General features: G+C 43.6%; 1 protein-coding gene across 3 annotated transcripts in view; it reads left to right on the plus strand.

Moving 5' to 3' along the window:
- The window catches only part of PDZD2 (PDZ domain containing 2), a 137,691-nt gene that overhangs the window by 65,889 nt on the left and 55,431 nt on the right, over window positions 1–16,371 (plus strand). For all 3 annotated transcript variants that reach the window (XM_018077291.3, XM_025895625.2, XM_025895626.2), the window contains exon 2: window positions 3,158–3,560. In XM_018077291.3, coding sequence (XP_017932780.3) covers window positions 3,158–3,560 — 403 coding nt within the window. The remainder of the gene's footprint in view (window positions 1–3,157; window positions 3,561–16,371) is intronic.

The raw sequence follows: 16,371 nt of genomic DNA on the forward strand, positions 1-16,371 counted from the left end.
GCTTCCCTGGGTTTTTTTGTCTTCTTACTTAAACAGGAAAGAAATGGCAAAGAAAAATTAAACCAGCTAAGTAGGTGACATGTACTTAGCTGGCTCAGGCTCCTTGGTTATCAGTCCTATCTTGGGAGGGCAATACAATAAATGACCACAGATTCTTGGTATATTATTTTCCTATCTTGTCTCCTATCTCGTCATATGACTTTAGTGTTGTATCAGTGCTGGTTTTCCTGGTCTTTGGTTCAAAACAGACTCTTGAGATAATGATGCCACTTACTGCATCATTGGTCCCAGCAGGACTTACCCTGTCCAGAAATACCTGACATGATCTGGTGTATGCAATGACTTGCTGCCATGCAAAGGTAATCGCTCACTGACCCAGAGAGGACTTTTTTTTTTTTTTTCCCCCTGGAAACTTATTGTGTGCTTTGAACTGCTGAAAAATACTCAAGAAGACATAAACCCATGAGTTACTACAGACTGCATGCCTGGAACATGCAGGCCATCTCAACATATGGAGTAAATCAGCACGGCTCCGCTGACTTCAGCGCAGCTGCATCTCTTTCTGCTCGCTGTAACCCTGCTCCAGACTGGAGGGATAGTTGTGTGTGAAGAGTGGATAGGAAAAAAACCGTCCTTTTCTCTTCCCTTTTCATAGCTTTACACTTTATGATCGGAATAAATGTACCACAAGTGGAGGTGATACAGTAAATTATTTTTACCTCTCTAGGAGTACTTTATTTGGACATACGCTAAGTTGCCTCTTGTTCCCTTTGCTTCCGAAATCAAGTAGTTGATTAATGCATGCACTTGGTTACTGGCAGTAAAAAATACGTCAGTGGTTAGTTCAGAGATTGGTGTTTCAAAAACCCCACATACACATGCACCTGCACAGAAACGAGTCAGGCAGACCTGACTGTGCATAAAGACAGGGTGGGCAGCACCCATGTAAGCCACAGGACTGGAGAAGAGGAGCTGCTTTCCTGTTTCCATGTGCCAGGAGAAGCAGTGCTATCAGGCTTATGTGTGATGGATCAGAGTGCAGTGGTATTGCTGCAAGCAAAAGTCATGAATTTTAATCAACTTTACTGGCTGCCTTGAAATTTGAGTTGAAAGATAAATGTGAAAAACAGGCAGCTCATATTGTTTCTGGAACAAAACTGCCCCTTTTCTAGTGATTAAAAGAATATTTCTTTTAACTTGATAATCAAAAATACTTCCATCTTAGTTCTGGATTTTTTTTTTTTTGGCTAACCCTTTAGATCCTGCCAGCCTCATGTGTCTCCTGGAGCCAAGTGTCACCTCATGGCCACCCAGACAACTGACCTTGGCTGCCAAGACTTCTCAACTGGAGGGGCTTTTTGGCTGTCTGCTTTTAGCCATTTTGAAAAAGGTGGTTTTAGGGCTTTACTTAAATAGTCTTAATGTCTGGTAAAAAAAAATATTAAAAAAAGAATTGCCTGGTGAAAACTGAATGGACTGTCCAGGGAGCTGGAGTTCGGTTTATATTCATTGGGGAACTTCAGCACATACTTGTCCTTCCCTTCTGTTGCTCCAGGACTGCTTTTAAGATTATTTAGTTGCAGTGTTCATTTGGACATCGGTCTGCTTAATTAAATGTAAGTGATTTGAGTGCTGATGTTGTCTGTGGGGGACGTGGAAGCTTAGGGAAGAAGTGGAGTGAAAATATCAACTCTTGTCCCTGGACAGAACACACACCCATCGTTTTATTTCCAGCCACTGCCAGGCTGGTCTGGATTACTTTAGCAGTTGAGAGTGCTTTCTTTGCTCCTCCGTGCAAGAGTTTGCTTCAGGGGTTATCATAGCTGCTTTTCCTGTTTTGCCATTAAGTCACCTCTGTGCAGGATTAAGTTTGAAGGGCTTTATTTGAGGCCAAACAACTTTTAAGAAAGGGAAGAGGAAGATTAGTCTACAAGCAGCAGGGAGGGGAAAATATTGGTGGCATACTTCTGAGTTGTTCCTCCTCTCTCAAGCACAAGTGCTGTGTTATTTTCTCTTAGAATCTTCTGTGGTGCAATTCCACACCTAATTTCTCATCTCTAAAATCTGTAGGTTCAGCAACTGCTCTGTATCAGTGGAGAGTTCATTGCAACTGCAGCTTATTTGATGCAGAGGCTTATTTGATGCACTGGGAAATTCCTGCTGCCTTCACTAGTAAGAAAGGCAATATATTTTGGAGGCCTAAATTAGTGTGAAAGGGCACATACAAACCTGCTAAGTACAAATTCCAGCTTGTTTGTACTCTCAGTTGGTTACACCCTTGGCTCAGAATCCAAATATTTCAAGAATTTGGGTTGAGGTATATCCTTTCCCAAAAGAGGCATGAAGTTAGATTCCCTTTTTGCATCAATGGGTGCAGTTTCTGCAAGGTCACAAAGGGTTTGCTTGAAGCAGAAATGTTAATTCCTTCAGGGCACATCCAGAAACTTCAGGAGGGGAGATGATGCTTTGCTCTGGTGCCTGGGGGCTGCTCCTTGAACAGCTGAGATGATTTGGCCCTTACTTTGGCTGGAATATGCTTGCTATGAAGGAAACTCACCTGATTTCCTTTTCAGCAGCTGTGATGCCTTGTTACCATGTTTTGCTGTACTGGGGCCATTGGTGCTATGCCTGCTTACCCCAGTGGCTGATTTTTCATTTTCTCTGAGGCCTTCAAGCATTTATGTATGCTGAAGCAGATTAGTTTCACTAAGGAGGTTTATTTCAGATGCAAATGCTCGATGAGCTGCTGCACAGATGAAGCCTGCCTGCTTTTCAGTTTTTTAAAAATATTTATTTATTTTAATACTCCACTGTAAACCCTTTCAGTTTTGCTTGCTTCGTCTTTTCATGTTGCTGTGGTGCAGGTATGGAGGTCAAGATGGTAGGAGCATGTTTGGTGGCATTTACCAGCTGTTATGCCACAGTGGGATCAGCCCAGGTGGCTGGTAGGGCTGTTATTATTCCTGATAGTATTCCAGGAGTTCTCCTCCAATACTGAAGAAAGAGAGCATTTGCCAATGTTTCAGGGTATGACATCCACACATCAGGCAGTCAGCTGCCTGAACATCACAGGGTACGGAATGTTGGGGTGGCAGCTCGGGATGTGGGCACTGTGGGGCGAGTAGTTAGTAATCCTTGCACATCCCTTTCCTTGCAGTTACCTGGCTGAGCAGTGCTGGAATGGCGGCTTCGTCTACCTGATCATGTTGCGCCGCATCAAGCGCAAGGCCCCTCTTCCTCCCTCCAACGGCAACAACAGCAACAGCTGTGACCCCAAAGCCAAGCCCAGCCCCGAGCCTGGCGACAGAGCTGCTCAGAATGGGAAAAGGACCAGGAAGTTTGGAGTCATCACCAGAACGCCGGGCAGCAAGGAGAGCAAGGAGAAGCTGGGCTCGGAGCACGGGAACGGGCACTGCACCCCGATGGAGGTGGAGATTGCTCAGCCAGAGACCTCTGAAGCAGAAAGCAACGGGGAAGAGCAGCACCAAGGCACTGGGGCACCCTACCGGTGCCGGCTGTCGGATGGTGGCATGCCAGACATTGGAGACCAGTCTGCCCAGGTATGTTTGCATTGGTTTTTCTAGAGAAGGAAGAGCAGCAGGCATGCAAGTGAATTAAGTGGATTTCCCAGGCAATTTCCGTAGTTTCAGTGCTCTGTCCTTGGGCTGAGCCTCCAGGGGACAAGACAAGCTGTCATGGCACTAAGTTTTGGGATGTGGTCCAAAGCAGGAGGGCAGGAGGATTGAAGAGTTAAATAATAATTGTAGGAACCTCTGTCATACTCCATCTGTGATGGAGGGGAAGGTCCTTATATCTCTGACCTCTCAGGGTTGGTCTCAGGATTTCTTTTGTTGAGACAACTGGTGACCCTATGACACTGGGGCAGGAGATGTCAGTGGAAGATGGTAATTTTGTCCTTTGGGGCTTCATGTTTAGCTCTGCCTGGACTTGATGTCACCTTATAGCTCATGTTAACACTGGAATTGAAGCTTCCCTTTTTGATGCACCAGACCACATTGCACGTATTTATGCTACGAAACTTGTTTGGCCAGTGTTTGGGAACCACGTGGAAGTAATTGCGGATTTTTCTCAAGAGTTGATGAGATAGATGATTTGTTAATGTTTGGGACAACAGTGGGATTGGGGCTTTCATTGCTTCTCTCTTTGTCCTAATGGAGATCCTAGGGTTTGTTGCCTGCCTAGAATTGCAGCGTTGCTGGATAAAGAAAAATAAGCCAAGCCTTGATCGGGTTTCAGTATGCATCTATCACCAGAAGCACCGTCTGCCAGTCTTTCCAGAGGCACTGATGGTATAAACAGATGAACGTTGCTTTGTTGGGCTTGGGGCTGGCTGCAGCAGCTGGTTTTGGTTTTAAGACTTCAAAGCTGGTAACAAAGCAGTATGAGTGGACATCTCATCACTAAATTCTGTTGAGAAAAGCATGGGTTTAAACGTGTTCTCTGAATTAGTGCTCCTCAGCACTACTGTAGGGTGGTGGTGATGGTGGTTGTGAACTCAGAGTAATTTAATTTGAAGTACGTTGTAGGAGCTAAAAGCAATTTAAAAAACCTCTGGTTTTAAAGAACCATAATTGCAAAAAGTTGCTCTTCGCATCAGTGAGACACTTTGAATTTTATGGTGCAACAGAAAGGGTAGGGTGTTTGTGTACTGTTCTAACAAGCTTTGTAATTGTAGTCTTTCTAAAAGAAAACATTAAAAGCTTAAAAATAAATAAATGAATCATTTAGTATTTTGAAAGCTCTGGTCCATATAAAAACTTCTTGAATCTGTTCTGAAGATGTCTAATTAGACACATGTTATAAATGAAGATGATCGGACTTTTTTTTGAAGTGGAAAGCCAAAAATATATATATGTAAAAAAAACCCTCTTGATCCAGAGCCATCTCATGCTAGTGTTACCTTGACGTTTTGAGTCATTTTGGTCTGAGAAGTAAATTGTTAAATTCAGAACATATATGTATCAATGTGAGCAATAAATACATTTTTAATGCAAAACATATACAAGAGGGCTTTGTAAAATGTAAAAACATAGTTGAGGCACTGGAAAAATTTAAAAGCTATAATCTATTCAGCTGTGGTGTATTGCTTATGGAGCCTGTTGGGAGGCGCAGTCATTTAGTAAAATTGCTTCTGTCTTTTTTTTAATTCCCTCTCCCCCCCCTTTAATATTTTGCTTAGAAATATGACCTCTGTCTGTGTCAGTACTAATTACATTTTCCTGACATCTGAATGAGGAGAAATGTGAATAGCTGGAGCCTGAATAGCATGCCTTGATCATCCTTTGCTTTTTAAAGACCACAGGGCCTTATAGAATCCTATCACTTTAGTATCTGTGGGGTTACTGCTATGAGAGTAATGAGTGGCTTAAATCAGTTTCTTAATAAGGGTTCAATAGGGACAGTGAATAAAATTTTCAAAATTATTTGTGTCCTGTTTAAAAAAAGGCAGGGAATAAAGACACTTGGGAGCCTCAAATCTCACTTCCAGCTCTATTTTCAAAGCATGACCTGGCACTCAGGCACGTGAGATCCAGTCGTGTCAGGAGCCTTTTGAAAAAGGCATCCAGGATGTCATGTCAGAAGTTGCAGCCTCCTTCCAGGCTTCAAAGCGTGAGCCAAAGCTCTCATAGCCGCAGGATGAGTTATCTCCTCCCGTGCAGGGACAGGGTGCATTGGCAGGGCACCCTCTCCACGGGGAAAGCAGCTCTGTCCCCACTGCCTGCCCCACACTCCCCATCTCCTCCACACATTGACTAATTGAATATCCAGGGCTGTCAGCCCTGTGCCTTTGGGGAGCACTATATTCACTTTGAGGGGAGGAGAGACAGCCTGTGGCAGACGGGAGGTCTGCTGCAGGTGGGAGGAAAGGTTTCAAGAAGCTGCTCAGTGACCAGTATGGATGTGGGAGGACCTGGCTGGTCCTTCCCACTGCTCATTTCCCCTTTCCCACCTCCGGAGGCAGATGGGAGCATTGCTGAAACCGGAATATGGAGTCCAGGAAAATACCTTTTTTTCTCCCTGTAGAAAGTTATTATGAAGTTGTTGTAACCAAAACAGGGGTGAAGAGGTTGGGTTGAATCTGCATGTCTTCAGCCACTGCTGTGCTGATCCCAGCAGGTAGCTCATGGCCAGTGCCTAGGGGATGTCGTGCTGGGAGTGCTTTTGGGGCATCCATATGTCATTTCAGTGCCCTTCACTTTCAGGGTACCTCTCCCACAAGTGTGGGGTTGTTCTCCCATTTTCTCCATACATGCTGTTCACAACAGCAATGCTGGATTGTGAAATGACAGGCAAGATGAATACTGTTTGTCAAGTGAGCCTGCCAGGAGATTCCTGTGTTACTGGTTTGTGTGCATGTGCCAGTCCCCTTCTTCAGGCTTGCTTTCATCTCTCAGATCTTGATCTGTCTCTCCTGTGCACTTGGCATTTGCTATCACTGTGTATAAACAAATCTGCCAGGCTGTTTGCTGGTATGTAACCTTCAGTAAATACTGTACCTGTCAATTAGCAGGCAGCATTTAATGTTTATAGTTGGTTTACTTATGCTGAAATATTTTTAGGATGAACCTAAATGCCTTTCAAAAATGTGGGGATTCAAAGCAGCAAAGCTGTATCTGCCTGGCAGGAAGATCTCTGAAGTCTGGAAACCAGACTTTGGAGAGGACCCAGGCTGGCAGCAGTGAGCAGTCAGGGGCAGTGATTTAAGATCAGGCAGCCTCTGAGCTGGAGTAATGATCCCTCACATTCTGGGAAGACTGGGGAGCTTAAACACGGAAATCAAAATTTACTTCTTTTATTCAGTGGCCTGAGACAGGTCGTAGTTTTGCAGGCTGATAATTATATAGGCACATATGGAAGAGGAGTATGGGAAGAGACTGCTGGAGTCAACTAAAAAATGATAAATAAAAGGAAACTGTGAGTTTTCCTCACAATAGAGCAATCTCGTGGTTTCACTGTGTTTACTGGTAGGACAGAATCCCTCAGTTTTGTTCTCAATTTCTCTGTCACGTGCTTTTGGAAGATCTGTGGACTGTTTCTGTTGCTGTTCAGCCCGGAGGTGGCCAGATACAGCTGGTATGGACAGGGATCAGAAGTAGGACTGAGGTTTGCAAGGACCAGACTTAGGAGTGTGAAGGGCAGGAGTCTCGTTGTCAAAGGGGACTCGAACTGATCCAGGTCTGGCTGGCACTATGAGGGGCTTTCATTGATGAAGCCAGAAACAGCTTGGCTGAAGATGAGATGTTCCAGAGCAGATTGGCCCCCTTTGCTTCCTCCAGCCACTGCAGGATGCTCTGAAAGTTCTTGAAACACCAACTGTTAAAAGCAAAAACAAGACACTCCCAGAATGCCCTTGAATCCTCTTGCTTCTTTATAGGCATCCAAATTAGTAAGGGCTTGAAATCCAGATCCAGATTTATCAGTGACCAGTGTAAAGGAGATTGGGCAGGGCAAAAGTGCTTTAATCGTGAAGGGAGGCAGTTGAGAGGGGCTGGGACTCTGCATTTGAGTGTTTCTCCATTGTCAGGAATATGGGGCATGGGAGAAGTTCAGGGTGTGCGCCAGGTGTCCTGGCTGCTGGTAGCACCATGGTGTGGGGCTAGGGTGGGATGCCTTTCCAAGATGGAAACAAGTCAGCATCTGGTGTTCCTCCAAGCTGTGTCTGATGCTTTTCTGAAGTCACTGTCCATTAACAAAAGGAGGGAGGGGGAAGGGCAAGGGAATATTATTAATGCCTTGCCCTCCTAGAGGTTTTTGGGGAGGTCTAGGCTAGAGGAGTGCTTCAAGGTCTTGCCTCCCTGTTGTTAACCTCATTACTCTGCAGTGTGTTGCAGCCACTAGCACAGTTTGCCAAGCCAGCTTTGCTCTTATAGCCCAGCTGAGCCCAGTTTGCATAGACCACAGCGCTCTCCAGACTCATCAGTGTGTACACAGGTGCACATAGACGTGCATGTGAGCAGGAGTCCACCCAGGTCTTTGCCAGCCAGCACTTGCTTTTGTATTGCTCCAACTGCACGGTACTTGCTCTCTTTTCATCAGCAGCTCTCTTCATTCCTCAAGCCCATTATTGCTTCCTTATTGAGATGGCTTGTCTTGCAAGCGGATGAATGCTTTTGAATTGCATTTTACTTTGCAGCTAGGAAAGGCTGACAGCCTTTCTGTAGCAGTACTTGCCAATTAGTGTTGGTAAATGCCAGCCTTACCTTGAGTTTTGGTTAATGGAAAATGCTCCTTATCTTGCCAAGCAGAAGAGGAAGGCTAATAGGACATTACAGGAATCAAAACATGAGGCTTGAAATAATTCAATGGCTTTAAGCATTTTACTATTTTGTTAAACTTGATGGGAAAAAAAATTCTCGTCCTTTTGCTGTACCAAAATCAAAAACTTGCTGTAAGCAAGGTACTCCAGTGAAGCTGCTGAAGCTAAGTTGCTTTATATCAATTTTTTTTTTTTGGCAACCTAAGCAGTAATTACTGTTTCATCAAGGCTTTTACTGGACTCTTATATTATGCATTTTTTAGACATAAATAACACTGGTTTGAGGTGTTAATGTAGACACTTTTAGTCACGCAAAGGCCATCCTCAGAATCTGATTCTGTTCTTAACATCTTTTTATTTTGTGTTTTCTTTCAGCTTTCATTAACATGAATCCTAGGGCTATCTACTGTCTTGAAGTTTTAATGTGCACTGTGATAAGCATGCCTTCCCTCTTCTTTGCCTGTTTTGGGTTGTAAACTCTCTTAGGGACAAGGACTGTCTTTTAATTGTAGCTGTACAGCACTGACAAAACTTGGCCTTGCTTTCGCTTGGGGTTTTAGGAAGTGCTTTGATGTAGGTTGTAGTGAAATTACAGTTGATATTTTTTGCTGCCAGTTATGTTCCACCTTGCCATAACAACAATCATCACAACTTTCTGGGGTTAAGTTACCTGCTGCCAATTTTTTTCGACTGACTTAAGGTTCTGCCTGCCTTTGCTGTGATTTAAGTGATAGCTACAGCTGTGGTAGCTGTATGCTTTAATTTTGAGTAGCAATCTGTCCTTTTACCCTGTTTTTGTAGTGAATTTTCTGAGGGTGTGATGGAGGGTTGGATGTAGAGATAGTTTGGTGATGGGTAAGTTGTAATGTGTTAATGTGTTGCCTTTAAGAGAGGTCCTCACTCTTGGAAATGAGCTATTGCCAAAGGCAGCACAGGTTGTGTTGCAGGAGTTCTCAGCCATACTCAGCTGTCACCAACCATAGGTGAGAGCACCAGTAGGGAAGGCGCTTCCCACCTACACAGAAAGTGGGTCAGTTTGGTTTTTTTTTTATTTTGTGTGTTGTATTAAAGATACAGCAAACCCACAACTGGAATGCAAATGGCTAGCTTTGGCTGAAATGTAAGTTCGCACCATTTTATGTTTTAATCATTAAGTGTGAATGCTTGAAACCAAGTGGACGTGCCTAAAAATAGAGCATGCTGTTTGCTTAGGTGCTGTAATGTTTCAGGCTTTTAGTTGGAATTATAAAGCTACATACACTTAATTTTTGAGGCAGGGTGCTGAAAGCACTGAGCAAACCCAAAAGATTCCTGTTGCTGACAGATGTAATACCAGTCCCCACAAGTGACACCTCTTTAGCTGGCACTGGAGTGTCGTGACCTACTCTAGGCTGGGCTTTAATCTACTGCAAGCTGCAAGAGTGTTTTCTGAGAAACTTCAGACTAACCAACCAGCCATTCCCAATAGCCCAACAAGAGAATGAGACTGAGTAAGGTACTCGAGGGAGTGCAAACACTTGTAACCCTTAAAAGCCTAAGCTTCCCAGGGGCAGTTGCCAGACTGAAACCCTCCAGGGTTGGAGACAGCTGAGAAACCATTCGTCTGATCTCTCAATAAGGGTTCAGTTGAAGGCAGGAGTGGAGCAGCTCAGAGAGGTGCAATCCAGATGGTGATGGCTCAGGATGACAAATGACTCCAGCAGATTTTTGTAAGGAGTGATGGTATAGTTCAGGTGCTTGCATTGGTTGATAAAATGTTTAAAAGCCCTTGCCAAGGAAATGATGTCAACATACAGCCTGTCTCGGGAGATGGATCCCTGGGGGACAGTCTGCTTTAAGTCACGGAATTTTCATCCACTCTGTTTCGATGGCTGTTTTGTGTATTTTAATTACGTGTTTGTGTTTGGGGGAGGGTATGTTTTTGCTTTTGACTGTTCCCCAGGCTTCATCCCCTAGGACACTTCTCTTTTCATGGGGAAAGTACTGACATTTCAGTGAAAGGATGCCAAGTGTCTGGCGGCTGTTTGTCCAAACGAGGGGACTTGTGAGATCAGGAGTGGACACTTGAAAGCAATCACAGTTGTGTCTGTGCTCCTGGCTCCTACTTAGTTTGAAGACATGGAAAGTTCATATCCTCAATGAAGTGTAATTCATATTAAGGGCTGCTTTGGTTTGGGGTTTTCCCCCATATTTTAAGTGGTGTAGGAGACACCCACTGTATGGCTTGCATCATCCAGAGGCAGAAGCCAAAGGCTTCAGTGGTTCAGTGCTAAGAAACTTTCATAAGCAGTAGGGATGGACAAAAAACTCCTGTCTTGGAATCATGGCTAGGCTTCGCGAACGAAGATTTAGGAAGGCTCTATCCATGTTTGTTACAGGCACGCTGGTGGCTTATGAGGCCAATATGAATAATTTATTGATAAAGGAATTTAGATTCTTCCTTCCCCTGCCCCCACCCTACTTTTGATTTATCTTGGAGTTTAGCTTGCTTGTGCAACAATGAAAAAACCCAGGGTAGTAGATGAAAGCAGGAGTCCTGCTGTCAGATCAGCCTTAAAAATAACCTGGCTAAGTTCAGACGAAAAATATACTCATTATCCACTAATTAAATAATTGCCCTGTTAAGAATCTGCAAAAATCAGATTTTGGCATGATTTTTTGGTAGAGTCATTCACATTAATACCTATGATGTGAAGGGTGATGGCTTTTGACTGTATCTTGAGACTGACGCATTCAAGCTGCTCACCTGGTATGTGATCATGCAAGTTAATTCCCCAGCTACCGATCTGTCTTTCCCACCTGCCTGCTGGGGAGTAGGGATAGTGGAGGAGGCATGATGTGGCCCGAGATGGGGCAGGCAGCTGGGAGTAGTGCTTTTAATTTATCCCACATCAGTGAAGGATGCTGGCGAGTGGTATGCGCTAGTATGGCCATCCCAGTGTTCTCCCTCTTCATGGAGAGAAGGATGCTGTGCTACTGGTAATGTTGTGTGTTTCTGTTTGGGGGATTTTGTGCTGGTTTTCAGCTGTGTGTGTGATCAGCACGTTGGCTGCCAGCTGCTGTGAAACCTATTGAAGTAATTTTTTGTAATGCATGGAACTTAGGACTTTCTCTTAAGTGTCACGTTTCCAAAGCAGCTTCGTGGCTTGTGAGTAAGATCTCACTGTTTGCTTCTGCTGCTCCTAATGAGAAACCCTGTGAAGTCTGAAAGAGGGAACTGGTCCCTGCAGACAGACAGTAAAAATTCACGTTGAAATGTGGAGGGAGGGAGACATCCTGCGGGCTGCATTTCGGTCTGTGGCAGTCAGTCAGTGTGTGAATACAGACTCAGTACATGGTTATTGCTATTCTGATCAGGGCTTATCTCTGTTTTTATTTTAAAATTGTTACATGTTTACATCAGGTTCGTCTGAATTGCTGCTGTGACAGAAAGTGCTTTTTCATAGACAACTATTTTACATTTTCCATTTTACTGTCTGGCTTTTTAACTACTTACCGCGTTTCTGTTTTCCATTTGTTTACACCTTGCTCCTGCCAAGCTTGTCTTTAATAAAAGATTTCAAAGCAATTTTTTCTTTTGTATATATAGATTTGCAGCTTCTTGAACACGGCACAGTCAAAATCAGTCAACCCCCTTTAAACTCCCCTGCAATTAGCTAGAGAAGGAGCAGTGTTGGGGGAGAACGGCTCCGACGTCTTTCATTCACTTATTTATTTATTTTCCTCAACAACTCGGAGGAAAAACGTTCCTTTTTGTTTTATTAATGATATGCTTATGAAATGGAGCGTTTGATGGTATGCACCCGGAGCAGGCAGAAGGCGAGCTTCCCCACGTCGCGCTGTCAGTGCGCTCGCTTTCTGATCTGCAGCACGCTAGTTTATTCCAGATGTAGGCTCGCTCTGAACAGAGGCTGCCTGATGTACAATGGCTTCACCGTGGAGAGAAATGGCCTGCAGGGACCCACTAGAAGCTGCCAGCTGTATTCTCTATTCTCACTTGCAGTCAGTTACATAAGATGACCCTTTGTTTTTGGTTGTTTCCGCCCCCCCCCCTCCCCTCTGCAATTAGTCCAAATAGAATATTTATACTGTCTTTAAAAAAAAAAAGTTTTAATTATTTGTAACTTAGGCACTTTGAAGTTGATCAGTTTCAAGTGGAAAAATCTGGTCCAAAGGGCTGCCTGCTTGAAAGAGCCAAGTTGGGAGGAAAGTTGAGTCACCTAAAAGTGATGTAACTGCAGAGAACAAAAATTAGGTATTAGCCCAGCTGCAACCTGACTTGACCATTTGTGTTTCTCCTTGCTGTGTGGAGGAAGTCAAAAAATGCAGGTCTAGAAGGGATTTCAAGGGATGACCAAATCTCATCTCCTGCTCTGAGGCCGACTTTTACATATGTGGGTTCATCGTGCCCGTGAAATCCTTAGTTGGGAGGAATCCACAGTCCCTCCATGTAGGCAGGTCTGCTACTGCTCTGGGATTACAAGCAAAGTCAGTGGGGTGAATCTGAGCAGAATTAACATTTACTCTCAGGAGCTGGGGAACTCTAAAGGGGCATTCTCGCTTCTGATTCCTTTGACACACGGCACACATGGGTGTCTTTCTGAGTGTCCATCTTGGCCAAATCTCAGGTGAATGAAATTTTCTGGATTGTTATATACAGGTATTCATTCCATGATATGTGGTGAGCTCTTTCTCAAATGCTGCTGTGCTTATGACCTGCCTTTGCTTAGAGGGATATAATTTAAGTCTCCTTAAGAGTGACCTGGATATTGCCTGTTCCCTGGCTGTAGCAGAAGCTGGTAGTGCCTCGCTCCCTGTCCTTGGTGAGGATGTCTGGAGTTTGAGATACCTGGCTGGACTGGCATCAGCACATCTGTGCTTTGTGCATGTAGTGTTTTTGCACCACAGGGCTGTGGGTGCACGTGTGCATATTTTTTGTGTCACTGGTGAACAAAGCTGGGGGGGAATGTTATTCTGAGTCATTGAAGCTGTGAGAATTATTCTGAGAGGATGGGAAAATTCAAATGTTAATAGAAATATGGAATTTACAGCAGCCAAGCAGCAACCAGAATTGTGCAGCTGATCAAAGGAGACTGGTCAGCAGTTAAACTCGTCCTCTGGGCAGGGATTATGCAGGCTCCAAGGGCAGTGACATCATACCTGCAAACTGCCAAATCTAACTACACTTGGTGTTTCCTTTGGGTATTGTAAGTCTCTGGAGTGGAGTGAATGCACCGAAATCCTAGTTTTCATTTAAAGACTAAGTGAGCTTGTAGTCTTTTTGTTTATGAAGGAAAGTTTGAAAATATGATAATTCAAAAAAATTTCAAATTTAAACACATGCATCACTACTTTTTTTTTTCCTTTTCTTCTTTTTTAAAGCATTTAGGCCTTGTGTTGTTGAACCTGGGAATCTCCAGTAACTTAACAAAACTGGTTCTAAGTATAATTTAAATGCATTTACAAGTCCTTGGAATTGGCACAGAGCTTTACTATTAAGGCTTTCCTGTGATGAACTAATAGAAGATGCACATTCAAAGCAGCAGCATTTTTATTAAGCTGTGAAGTATCCTGTGCTCCTCTGTGCAGCTTCCTGGGGAGGGAAAGGGGGTTCTGATGGACACCCCCTTTCTCCAGAGGCCTCAAGCAAAGGCTGGCAATCTGCTCTTTAATACTTAGCTTTCAAAATCCTGGAGTGACGTCCCTTAGAGGTACATGTGTATTGGTGGGGGGTGTTTGCTTTGCAGCGTGTGGTTAAATGAAGAGCTATGAATGTTTTATGAGGAAAAGGGAAAGAACAGTGAGGGTTTCTGATTTCCAGTCGATGCCGAGTTGTTTATTCCCAGTGAAATGCCTGCAGCTGACCAGCGGGGACTCAAGGGACAACCTTTTCTTTCACAGGAACAGGTGACAGTGGCATACGAAAATGAGTGAAAAAAATACATGTTTGGGTACATGCCAGGTGTTTTTATTGTGGATGTGTTCTTCTGTCCATGTTCAGACTGAGTAGTGTTTTACTTTCAAGTGCTTTTGACTTTAGTGGGCGTTCAAGGGGAATAAGGTGGTGCTTGCACAAGAGCAGCAAAGTCTTGCCATTTGCTGTTATTAAGTGCTATGTAAATCAATATTCAAGAGTGGGCCAGTTAAGGGTAAATTTGGGATTTTTTTTTTTTTGTGTAATAAAATGTGTGACAGTGAAGAGTGCTGAGGAGTGCAAGCCAGGCGCTGCACATAGTGGGCCTTGCTGTAACTCGCATTCCAAAAAGCTTTTGCAGATCATTAAAGGCAATTTTATGACTGCATTGTTAAACTTTATTGAAAGGTCTGCTTCCAAACTGGGTTTAACAACAGGACATCCAAAGTGGCATCATGTGAGGAGAATAGATGGTCATCGTTTCAGGCTGGGCTTGGCTGGGGGAGGCAGAGGGATTGTATTTCTCTGTTATACTGTCTTCATTATTGGTGCAAGGTACTTCATAGCAATAAAATATCTCTGGAGCATTTTCATGCTGTAGCTCTGTTCTGTTTTTAAAGCGGATAAATATAGTTGACTCTTGCCCCTGCATTTAACACAGTGTCTCATGTATCACTCTAATTTATTTTAAAGTATCCTCTGTCCTGACACGTCCTGTTATTCAGCAGGAGACTGGCCTTTAGTCAGGCATTGAAGATCCCAGTTAAACCTTGTTAGGATATTGCCCATGTTCAAGGCTTTCAAGTTAACAAATTACCCACAGGTGTATGTGTTTTCAGGCTCAAACTTTTGGGTAACCTCTTAAGAAACCTGGTTTGTTTTTTATGTTTCTCCTACCTGTGGTTCAAGGGCTATGATAGATTAATATTAATATTCATGTTAACATTCCATTTAGTGATGTTAATATTGATAATTATTAATTATTCTTGTTAATTTTCACTTTTTTCCAATATCTGAAACACTCATACTGCATTTAAAAGTTTCGGTGATTAGGTGAAAAAAAAAAAACAAAACCAAAAAACCCACATTTTCCTCATTCAATAAAGGCTCTGATAAACAACATTGGCCTAAAATTTGCAGGTTGCTGCCACAACCCTTGGGTTTGCTGTTATATTTAGCAGTTCTCCTTCTCAGAAACAAGCAGCAATTTGTGCATACTCTTCACAGTTTGCCATGAAATTTTAATCATCTTTGCTACTTGGGCGTTTGCATACTGCGAGAACGTTACTTGTGTGCATAACACACCCAGTCAGAAATAGCTGACCTGGTGCCTGGTGACTACAACACATGGCTTAAAAATCCCCTCCAAATTGTGCATTTTGCTGTCTTGCAAGCTTGAAAACTTCCAAGGGTTTTTCATAATTCTGTAATCCTGGTTCTTCCTCTCTCTGGGAGAGTCTTGCCAATTGCCTTACGTGTCTTGCTTGCTTGTTTTTCTCTTTCCTTTTTTTGCTCTTCTGCTATCCATCACACTTGTGTTTCCTTGTGCCCGCTCCTGCCAGTAGGAACTAGTTTGTGTTTTGCATTTTGTATTGCTCTGGAGTTTGTAAACCGCTTTTTGGATACATATTTATAATAATTAAAAATAACCAAAACTAATAAAGGTGTCCTGACCATTGCTTATTACCTTGGTTATACTGAAAATTATTCTCTGCAGTGGGTAAATTTATTATTTACAATCTGTACAACAGCTGCCCAGTAAGAAATATTTGATTGGCAGCTGATAATTTGAAGCCGCTATTTTCTTTCCTGTGTCTCAAATCCTGCAAACCCCTCCAGAGGGGGAAACACTGCTGTGTGATGCTGGTCTGGTCCCTGCTGCAACAGCAGCTGTGCTATCTGGTGTTCAAGGTCCCCCTTGGACCACGTCTTGCTCCTCTGCAGCCCTGCACGGCTCATCCTTGAGTTTTGGCGAAGGGGTTTGAGGCCTCTGGTTGCTTCGGGAAGGACCAGGGCATTGAGAGCATCACCTCTGTGTGGCTCAGAAAAGCTGCAAACATCCCTGCAAGGAAACCTCTACGTGTTGACCCTGCTCTGTGCTGCCTCCTCTTTTCACCCTCCTTCTCTTGGATTGCAGCTAATGTAGCAAAGCTCAGCAAAAACACCCGTATAACTTGAG

This window comes from Manacus vitellinus, unplaced genomic scaffold (assembly GCF_001715985.3).
Source record: "Manacus vitellinus isolate BGI_N305 unplaced genomic scaffold, ASM171598v3 scaffold_36_pilon, whole genome shotgun sequence".
Lineage (NCBI taxonomy): Eukaryota > Metazoa > Chordata > Aves > Passeriformes > Pipridae > Manacus > Manacus vitellinus.